General features: G+C 30.5%; 4 protein-coding genes across 4 annotated transcripts; all 4 read right to left on the bottom strand.

The window, feature by feature from the left end:
- Positions 1–251: 251 nt before the first annotated feature.
- LOC132927386 (piggyBac transposable element-derived protein 5-like) lies at positions 252–2,702 on the bottom strand. The gene is made up of 2 exons (XM_060991904.1): positions 2,137–2,702; positions 252–2,057 (listed from the first exon to the last, which is right to left on the bottom strand). The coding sequence occupies exons 1-2, from the start codon at positions 2,317–2,319 to the stop codon at positions 1,038–1,040; spliced, it is 1,203 nt and encodes a 400-aa protein (XP_060847887.1). The 5' UTR covers positions 2,320–2,702; the 3' UTR covers positions 252–1,037.
- Positions 467–955, bottom strand: LOC132925162 (uncharacterized). The gene has a single exon (XM_060989581.1). The coding sequence runs from the start codon at positions 953–955 to the stop codon at positions 467–469; it is 489 nt and encodes a 162-aa protein (XP_060845564.1).
- A 1,312-nt stretch (positions 2,703–4,014) lies between the features above and the next one.
- Positions 4,015–4,809, bottom strand: LOC132923772 (uncharacterized). Its single transcript, XM_060987732.1, has one exon. The coding sequence runs from the start codon at positions 4,807–4,809 to the stop codon at positions 4,015–4,017; it is 795 nt and encodes a 264-aa protein (XP_060843715.1).
- A 3,389-nt stretch (positions 4,810–8,198) lies between these two features.
- Positions 8,199–9,759, bottom strand: LOC132925161 (tigger transposable element-derived protein 6-like). Its single transcript, XM_060989580.1, has one exon. It carries the CDS (start codon positions 9,486–9,488, stop codon positions 8,199–8,201), a length of 1,290 nt encoding a protein of 429 aa, XP_060845563.1. The 5' UTR covers positions 9,489–9,759.
- Positions 9,760–10,853: the final 1,094 nt, after the last annotated feature.

Here is a 10,853-nt window from a genome sequence, read left to right as displayed (position 1 = left end):
TTCTCAACACAACTTGCCACGGTTGCCTTGAGTATCATATATACACTCATTTATTTAATTAAACTATAACTTCATAAAGATAGTTAATGCCAATATAACAATTGGATAAAATACTACACAATATTTTGAATCTTATGGTGTTTCGGCCTCTCGCCTAACTTCATTACTTTTTATTTTCTATAAATTATAAAAATGAAAAAGTTTTCACAAATAACGATTGTTTTAACAATTATAATAATCATTATACTATAATATTATAATATTTATTTTTATTATTATTGTTCATAATAATCAAAAATTAACAAATATAATCAAATAATCAAGCATATAAAATTAAAAAATGTAACAAACTTGTTAATTTAATTATTATCAAACTGATATTCAAATTTTAATAGTAAATACAAAAACAAAACATGACATTTTAATATATAATCAACTTTTCAAAATAATATTATAGTAAAAAAAATCATTTGGTTTTACCTATTTTGTGTTCTTCAGAAAAACATTGAATACAATAAAACCGCTTACAACTAGAACATTTAGTTCTAATTTGTCTAGTAATACTTTGAGCATGTTTACGTCCACCTTGTGCCACCATATGCTTATAACAATTAGAACATCGCCCTCTAGACTTAGTTTCTAATAATTTGTGTGAATTTTCAGTTGGAATCTCTTCTTTTTTTTCTAATAAATTTTCAATCAATATTTCTCTAAATGAAGTAATACTTATTTTTTTTTGAGTTATTTCTTCATACAATGATAAAGCATTCAAAACTGAAGTATTTAAAAGTAATTCAAATGCAATTTTCTTATACCATTTTAATGTTCTCCTTAATGGATTATGATATGAGTTTCGAAGATCACACACATCCACCAGGGATTTACCTTTATTATAATCCAATATAAGTTTTGGTTTAACTATATCTGATCCAAATTTATTAGTTGTTTTAACCATGAGTGCAGAGTGTTTGGTAGAAATAGCTAGTACGTCACGCTTGTCTTTCCATTTCAGTATTGTTATACCTTGATTGCATTGCTTAGCTATTACTTCTCCTCTTTTTAATTTTTTTTTTTATAACTTCTGTGGGGTTGTTTTTTCTATTTGATCGTAGAGTACCAACTAGATGAGTAGATCTTTTTAAGAGTTCAGTGGCTAAGTCATAGCTGCTATACCAGTAGTCAGTGTACATTGTTCTACCAATATCTAGGTATTCTTCTGCCATTTCAGTTACAATTCTTGTTGATAATCTCTGGCCAACAACAGCTTCTTTACCAGCATAAATTTTGAACCCAACAGTATAGAAATTGTCAATGCATAATTTAAATATCTTAATTCCATATCTGTGTCTTTTATTTTGTATATATTGCCTAAAAGAAAGACGACCCACAAAGGGAACAATGGATTCGTCAATGCACATAGACTCTTTTGGTGTACGTGCCATTTTATATTTTGATAAAAGTAAGTCAAGTAGTCCACTTATTTTAAATAAACGGTCACCAGGAGGACAGTCATCATTATTACAACAATGAAATGAGCGCAAAAGAATTTCGAATCTTTTTCTAGTCATATATTTTGGTATTTTAGATGCATATATTTCACTTTTTTTCCAATATGAAGCAATTGATGGTTGGGGACATAAACCCATCCACATAATAATACCTAAAAAGGTTTTCATTTCATTAGAAGTTACATCTACCCACTTATGTAGACGTGATTTTGGACTAATTCTAGTTGATAATAAAGACTTTGCATATCTGTTAGTTTCTTTAACCAATAAATGTATCACATCATTATCCAAAAATAAGGAATAAAAATCATAAGGGGTACCTTCAGCTAGTGTATCAATAATATCATGATTGATGCCCACTGGCTCATTATTTGGGTTGAATAATATGTTAGATTGAAATGCATCATCAACATCATTCCAAGAGGGGTTTGATGCATCTTGATGACATTTGTTTTGTTGTGAAGGAACAGTATCAGGCGTAGGCGGAGTAACAAAATCAAAATCATTTTCATTGAATAAGTCATCATTCGAATCGTCGTTTGAATCACTCTGTAAAAAATAGTGCAAAATAAAATACTATAATGTACAGATAACACTAAGTACAAATTATGTACAGTCAAAGATATACCTCTAATTGAAAATCAGAATCAGCATCCGTCTCATCATCGTTGGACCAATCAGACATATCCAGTAACTCTGATATGTTGTACTCATCCATAGTTAACTTTTTGTTGAACAAATACGAAAAACGTTTTATTATTGCCGTCGAAATGGTAAAATAATTGAAATGATAGCGCAATAGGTTATCCATAATGATTAATCAATTTATTAATAATTATAAATAACTATTTAATATTTATAATCAATGTAAAAATATAAACACACAAAAATTGTATACAAATAGATTGATAAGTATTCCACTGGGGCCTGAGTATCAAATATGATACTCAACTTGAATCGATTAATTTTTATCAAAAATTGAATTTTTATCACGAAATAAATAAATGTGTGTAGAAAAATATTGATAATATTCAAAAAAAGTAGTGTGACCAACTTGGATTGACTACAACATTTCTCTAGGATGAGAATGGTTTGATAAGTGAGAAGCATATATGATACTCAAGGCAAGGTTGAAAAGTCTTGTTAAAATGTATAGAACGAATTTGGATAGTTAGCCGTGTATTATATATGATACTCAAGGCAGTCAACTTGTTATATATATCGCTAAAATAATACTGATAATAATATAAATAAAATTATTATTATAAATAATAAACGACATCGTCGAAAGCGGAATACCCGGCTATGCTATTTAGTGGTGGGTAGTTCAGTGTTGCCAGGTTAAAAAGGCCGAATGTTCAGACAATTATTGTAAATTGTTCGTTTTGTTCGTATCGTAAAAAAAGTTGATAAGTACCTAAAAAATTTTCTGATAATATAAATAACAATAAACAAATATAAACGTATTAACACAATAAATCATCCTTTGATTTGTTTAATAGCAAATGTTAAAACAATATAACAAATATATAACCATTTAAACAAAATTAACTTAATCTGATAATATAAATAACAATTAACAAATATAAAAGTATTAACACGATAAATCATCCTTTGATTTGTTTAATAGCAAATGTTAAAAAAATATACTTCTTCTTCTCTATTGGCTTCGGCCTTTAAGACCATGCCGCTATAAACAAATCTTGCCATCTGTCCCTGTCCTCTGCAACTTCTCTCCATCTGATTCCTGTCGATTTTATGTCCTTCTTTACACAGTCTTCCCACCTCAACCTGGGTCTTCCTAAAGGTCTTTTCCCTATAGGCTCTTCCTCTATTACCAGCCTAACAAGAGATCCTTGCTTACGCCAGGCATGACCTCCCCACATGAGTCTTCTTTTTGTTATCTCCTTAATTATATCAGGCCTCTGAAACTGCATTTGAATTTCATAATTATGCAATTTCCTCTATTCATTTGTTTGGTTATCAAAGATCGGTCCATATATTTTTCTTAAAACCTTTCTTTCGAATACTCCTAGTCTCTGTTCTTCGGCTTTTCTCAGTACCCACGTCTCAGATCCGTACATGACAATAGGTCGTAATAATGTCATGTACATTCTTATTTTTAAATTTTTAGAGAGGGTCCTAGATTTCAGTACTTTTTCTAATCCATAGTATCCCTTATTAGCTAGTTGTATTCTCGACGACACCTCTGTTTTAAGTTCATTGTCTTGAGTAATAATAGATCCGAGATACTTAAATTGTGAGACTTTCTTAAAAATATGTCCTTCTAATTCAATATGTTGTCCTAGTCTGTAATTTCTGCTATTTCGGATAACAATTAAGTATTCTGTCTTATCATCGTTAACGGATAATCCCACTTTCTCTGCAGCCTGTAAAAAAATATACAATCATACTAATTTAATTAAAGATAATATAGGTAAATTGGTTAATATGTTTTTAATTATTAAGTACAAAAGTTTAATATTAATTCACTCTCTCAAAACAACTATCCGTCAAAACAAAACTCATCGTTACTATTGTTGTCATAAAGATTACTTGTTGTCATAGAATCTATCATTTTTTTAGAAGGTACAAAATCTATACAAGTATTATTTTTTATTTTTATTTCTTGCGAGGCTAATAAGCATGCTTGAATTGTATCTGTATTTAAGCGGTTCCTAGTTTTAACTTTTATCAGATTAACCTTGCTAAAAATACGCTCACAATCGGCATTAGAGTGAGAAAGAGATAAAGCTTCAATAGCAAAATTTGCCAAATTTACAAATGGATACTCTTGATTTCCCATCTGTAAATTAGATAATTTAAACCAAAAAACATCAGGTTCTTCTAAATGATTTAGTATTTCATTAGGAATTTCAAAGTTAAACAATAATCTCCATTCATCATCAATTTGTTGTAATAATTTATCATTTGATTGTGTTAATCGAGGTAACACAATTAAAAGGGGGAAAATAGAAGCATTTTCTCTAGATACCACTACTTTAGGGTCAATTAACTTTAGTTTTGACATTAATGGATCATTAAAATTATACTTTTTTTTAATTTGTATGCAAGAGATTTTTAGAAAATTTTGTGTTCTTAAATAAAAGTCATTTAACAAGGATTTATTATTTGCAATGTTAGGTTTTTCTATTTCTTTTAATACTCTTATGCCGAGGTACATTTGTGTAAAAGGTATATATTGTTTATTATTTTCTGGATCAATGTCGTTAATAGGAGTTTTATTAATATAATTTGGTCTCATAAAACATGATAAAATATCTTTATAAGTAGAAATCATTTTATCGTGTAACTGAGTTATCACTACAGAAGAACTTTGGAAAAAAGAATTAAGTGAGGTGAATTTTGGCAAGACCCAATCTAAAAACAAAAATACAAGTCTTATGAGAGGGTCTGTGAGTGTGCTGTATATTGATTCTGCTATTGTTAGGCGTTCATTTAAATGCTTATCTTGGAAATATAAAAGTAATGCATCCCATTGTTCTAGCACTCTAGACACAACTAAGTGCAAAGACAACCACCTTGTCTGACTAGGAAGTAGAAGTTTGTGTACTGGAGTAGAACAAAATTCTTGAAACTGCACAAATTGTGCAGATCTTTTTGAACTCATTGAAAAAAATGAATAAACGTTGCGCGCTAAATCTTCACAACGTTTTGGAAGAACCTTACATGCTTCACTTGCACAAAGGTGTAACGAGTGGCATATGCAAGTCCATATGCTTATACCAGGACAACTTTCTCTCATTCTGCTAGCAACAGAATTATGGGCACCCATCATTGAGTTACACCCATCTGATCCAAAACCAATGACATTATTGAATGGTATATTATTTTCAGCAAATGATTTATACAAACAATCATATACATTTTTGACTGTAGCACCTTCGTGGGCCTTTTGATAATTGTTTGGTTCAAATACATTGGATAGCTCAAAAAAATGGCTTACAATTCTACCGATGTCTCGATTAAAGTACCTAACAACAATGCATGCTTGTTTAATACAACTTATGTCAGTAGACTCATCAGTTAAAATACTGAATTTTGTTTGCACCAAGCAGTCAATTAAATACTCTTTATGAGACTTACCAATCACATGTTTCATTACTGCAGTGGTTTTAGTTCTTTGCAAGTGTATATTTTTTATTACTTCAGAGGTTGGGTCGAGACTTTTAATTAATTCAGTTAAGTGGTCCATTGTATTAAATGAAATATTATGTTCAGCTACAAAAGCAGTAAGTTTAATTTCTGCTGATTTTACTTTTTCGAGTAAAGAAATATTTTTTGGTTTAAAAGAATCAGAAAGTGATAAAGTTGTTGAAACACTATTAGACATTAACTTATGTTTTTTGCTATTTAAATGGCGGTTTATTGAAGTAATTTCTATAGCCAAAACTGTATTACAAATAATACATTTAGCACTTGTGTTTGATTTTTCATCAGGTCTTAACCATTTCGAAAATTTTGGATTCTGTTCCCAAGACTTACTGAATAATTGTTTCCGATGTTTCTTTTGCTTACCATCACCTAGTCTAATTCTTTTGTACTCTGGTGTGAGACTGCGATCGGATCCAGAACAAGTATCATCTTTTTGGTCAATTGTTGATGTTGATGGTTTTACAACACTCTTCCCAGTTTTTGTGACAAATTTATCCATAATTATGAATTTACCGTTAATAAATTACTTTAAATTTAAGTATTTTGAGTTTTATTAATTTAAATTAATAGTCGATACACGAAAACAAATTCAAACACAAAACGAGTACACGACAACGTCAACAACCAGCCGCCATCGAGTTTCTAACTTATTTAGTATTTACTATTTACTATTTAATTCGTTATTGTTATAAAATAATAAATGTTACCGAATACCGGTTCATAAAACCCATGATAACATTACTACTAACACGGATACGAGACCCTAGCTACTATAAGACGCTTATATCTAAAAATAGAAATATAAATATCAACAATTGTAAATTTTAAGATATGGGCCTGGACTCTGGACTCTGACCGTCTAATACGCTATACGCCAATACGGTCGTAATCGGGGTACTTATTTTTAATTTTATTTTATATAAAGGCTTTATAATAAATCAGTGAAAACTGCTAAATCGATAATCATTAATTTTATTTGTATTTCGGCATTTTTGAGTAAAAGTTTGATTTTTAAATGCATATTTGCATCAGATTCAAATGTTCGTAATAATTAATAAACCGTACGAATGTTCGTTTTATGATATGTTCGTACACTAGTTGAAATGTTCGTACGCCTAGCAACATTGGGGTAGTTACTGCTGTATTCGGTACAATGTAACGATTACATTAGTGGAACGAGTAGGAACGAGTATATTTATCGTTCCACGTTCGTTCCATCGGTACATTCGGTACAAAGTTTCCAACTACAAAATGGTTCCCTACCGTCACTGTCCGGGTACCGAATACCGATTACCGACGGTGGTCGAATAGTAACGAGTTGTCACGATAATATATTATACGTCTATGTCGTCTCGGTTTCGGGTTTACTATTTACTTTACTCTATCTGCTGCTGTTGTTGTGTAGTTGTGTTGATATTTGTTGATAATCGTTGTGAGAGGGTGGTGACTGGTGATGGAGGTGGACACTGAACAGTGAATGCTATAATTATAGATATAATGCAAAATCATATGAGTACGATAATAATTTTATTGTCTTTTTATTCTTATCATGAGGTTTAAATAATATTTGAAGTAAAATTATTTTTAGATTATTATGTAGTGTATACACGTTGTAGAAATTATTTTTATGTAGGCTGTATAATAACCATAGGTTAACAACGTGCGTGTTTAGATTGTTTAGACCTATTCATTTTTATTTTTATTTTCGTAAATATTATAATAATGGACAGAAAAAAAAGCGATGTATGGAATCATTATTCGGTTATTAACAGCGGAATGGCTAAATGTTCGTATTGTTCAAATTCGGTGTCTTATAAAGGCGGATCAACTACAAACTTAAGTAAACACTTAAAACGAAAACACATAATTCAATATGAAAGTAGAAAACATCCGCGTATGAATGAAATGATTGAACAAATTGTTAACGAACCGAGTAAGCAAAATACACCAGAAACAAATAATGATCAAAACCAACCTTCTACATCAATCAATGCAATTAATGTCATAAATAAATCTCGTCCCATATAAAAAAGTGTAGAATCGTATTTTATTAACAATAAACCACTTTCTGTTTCAAAACAAAAAACAATTGATGAACAGCTGGGAGTTATGATTTCAAAAGAATTCCAACCTTTCAGTTAAGTTGAAAATGTTGAATTTAAAAAATTCATATACAGTAGAATCCGCTTAATTGGGACACGTCGGGCGGTGACCTATTTGTCCCCATTATCCGACTGTCCCGATTAACCGAATAACTAATAAACCGAAACTATTAAAGTGCATATACATATATGTATGTACATACATAATAATTTTATTTAAAAAATACACATACATACACACTTAATTCATACTTTATTTAAAAATTACATATTATGTATTATTATTATTATTAGCTGTTATACATTATACATATTTACTATTTAGTATTATTATATCGTAAATTAATTAGATTATTATTTTATTACATATAGATATTTATGATACATTAATTGATTAACATACTTATTGTATTTATATTTTGTTAGGCTGCAGAAAGTCGTCCATTGTTCTTTGATTTAATTTATCAAAACTTTGTTTTTTGATAAAATCTGCACAAACGTCTAGCGAAGTTGTTGGTGCATTTCCGTTTTCATTTTGCATAAAATATAGTCTCAGCTGATCAATGCACTTTTCTGCTTCTCTTGTTGTAATTTTTACGGGCTGAACGTCATAGCCATCGTCATCGCTTTCTTCATTTTGCAAACTTCTTTCAGCAATTTCATCGAGAATATGATCGTAATTTTCATTTTCATTGAAGCACTGCACACCATCATCAATTTTTATAAATAACTCTCCATTTCCTACGTCATTTTCAATAGAAACAATAGGAGGAATAGGTAGATCAATCAGTGGTCTGAAACCGCAATGTGCAAAACAATGCTGAATCGTAACAGACGACACTTTTCTCCAGCTGTCAGCGACAAATTGTATTGCTTGTAGAATGTTTAGTTTAGAACTGATATCTATAGCACATGTAGATGGAGTTACTAAATTATCTTCTATAGCCTTTAAAATGTATGTTACCAATAGTCCACGGTAATGAGTTTTTAGATTCTTAATGATCCCCATATCGAGTGGTTGAACGAGAGAAGTAGTATTTGGAGGCAGAAACTCAAGTGTGATATTTTTTAAATCTATCAATTTTGGATGTGGTCCAGCATTATCAACAATTAATAAAATTTTCCTTGATTGTTTTCCAAGCTCTTTGTCCCAGTCTTTCAACCACGATGTAAATATTTCGGCTGTCATCCATGCATTTTTATTCGCTAAATAAGAAACAGGTAAGTTTGTTATTTTTATATTTTTAAAACATCTTGGCTTTGCGGATTTTCCAATTATCAACAGTTTTTTTTTATCTGTGCCTGCCATATTACAACAACATAAAACTGTTATGCGATCCATAGCTTTTTTTGATCCTTCAAGTGTTTCACATTTATAGCACAAAGAACCATCCGGAGTCGCTCGGTAGAATAACCCAGTTTCATCGGCATTATAAATGTCCTGAGGAGAAAATTTTTTAAGAATTTCCGGTAATTTAGCTAAAGACCATTCATTAGCACCGTTTGTATCAGCACTAGATTTTTCTCCGTGAAATCGCTTGAATTTAATGTTATGCCTATCCTTCCACCGACTTATCCAACCTTCTGTGGCCTTAAAATCACTATGTCCAATTTTTTGAGCAAAAAATTCAGCTTTCTGCTCTAACATGGGGCCCGAAATACGAACACCACGTTCTGTAACAGCAGAAAACCATTCGTTCATAGCTTTGTCTACTTCGGGATCTTTGCCTTCTCGTTTTCTTTTTCTGTTTACAGGTGCACTTTTGTTGTCGTTTAATTTTTCATATTGTTCACGAATAGCTATTTCATTATTTTTCAATCGGTTTAGTACCGATTTAGACGTGCCTATTAATTTCTCTAACTCACGAAGACTAGTATGAGGTTGAGCCTTAATTTTATCCAGTATAGAAATTTTTTCAATCAATGTTAAATCTTAACGAGACATTGTTACGTACTAACACAACTGGGATTAATAAAAAATAAAAATTAATACATTAATACACATCGACGAAAGAACGTGAACTAAAGGTTTTCGATTTTGTACGTAGGCTAGTTGACTCTTATCGTGGTAATAGAAAAAAATGATTGACATAATTGACGTAAGATATACGTACATTACCTTTATGTACATTATATGTACATATACGTGCGTATATAAAATATAATAGAGCCGTAAAGATTAGATAATTACAGTTTCGATAAGAACGTAGATAATTTAGGCCAAAATATCTAGTTAAACGATTTTATTTTTGTCCCTTATAACCGATGGTTTGTCCCGGATAAACGAAGTTAAATTGCATTAAACTTATACATCCGTTCGGGACTATGACAATTTTTCCCCATTAAGCGGTTGTCCCCTTTATGCGGTGTCCCAAATAAGCGGATTCTACTGTATTTATTAAATCCTGTATTAAATCCTTAGCAGTTACCATCGAGGAAAACTGTTTCGAAATCTATTTTACCACAGTTATATGAGAAAACAAGAGAAAAAGTTAGAAATAATTTATTTAATGCCAAATATATTTCATTTACAACTGATGGCTGGACTTCCATAAATAATGATAGTTTTATTGCTGTCAATGTACATTTTATCGATCCAGAAGAGTGTGTTTTAAAAACATTTTTACTTGGATGTTTTAACGTGGTGGAATCCCATACAGCTGTAAATTTGTCATTATTTTTAAATAATTGTTTTAAAGACTGGAATATAACAGAAAAAGTAAAAGTTGCTGTGAGTGACAATGCTGCGAATATAACATCAGCAATCGGCATGAATCAAAATTGGCGCCATATTCCCTGTTTAGCGCACACTTTTAAATCTAATTGCACAATCTGGATTAGGTGAAATAAAAAACGTTCACAAAAAAGTAAAATCCATCGTTGAATATTTTAAACGAAGTACCAAAGCAAATTTTTTTTTTTTTTTAACTTTTATTTTTAATACATACAATCTATAAATACATTTTACAATAAGCATGTTTGAGGAATTACGTTTAATGACATGATTGACTTGATGAAGTAATCACCCAGCGGCAACACTTACTGGCAAGAGGGTTAGAATTATTTT

This window comes from Rhopalosiphum padi, chromosome 3 (assembly GCF_020882245.1).
Source record: "Rhopalosiphum padi isolate XX-2018 chromosome 3, ASM2088224v1, whole genome shotgun sequence".
NCBI classification, from domain to species: Eukaryota; Metazoa; Arthropoda; class Insecta; order Hemiptera; family Aphididae; genus Rhopalosiphum; species Rhopalosiphum padi.
Note: the sequence above shows the minus strand (reverse complement) of the source record. Positions and strands in the feature narration are given on the sequence as shown.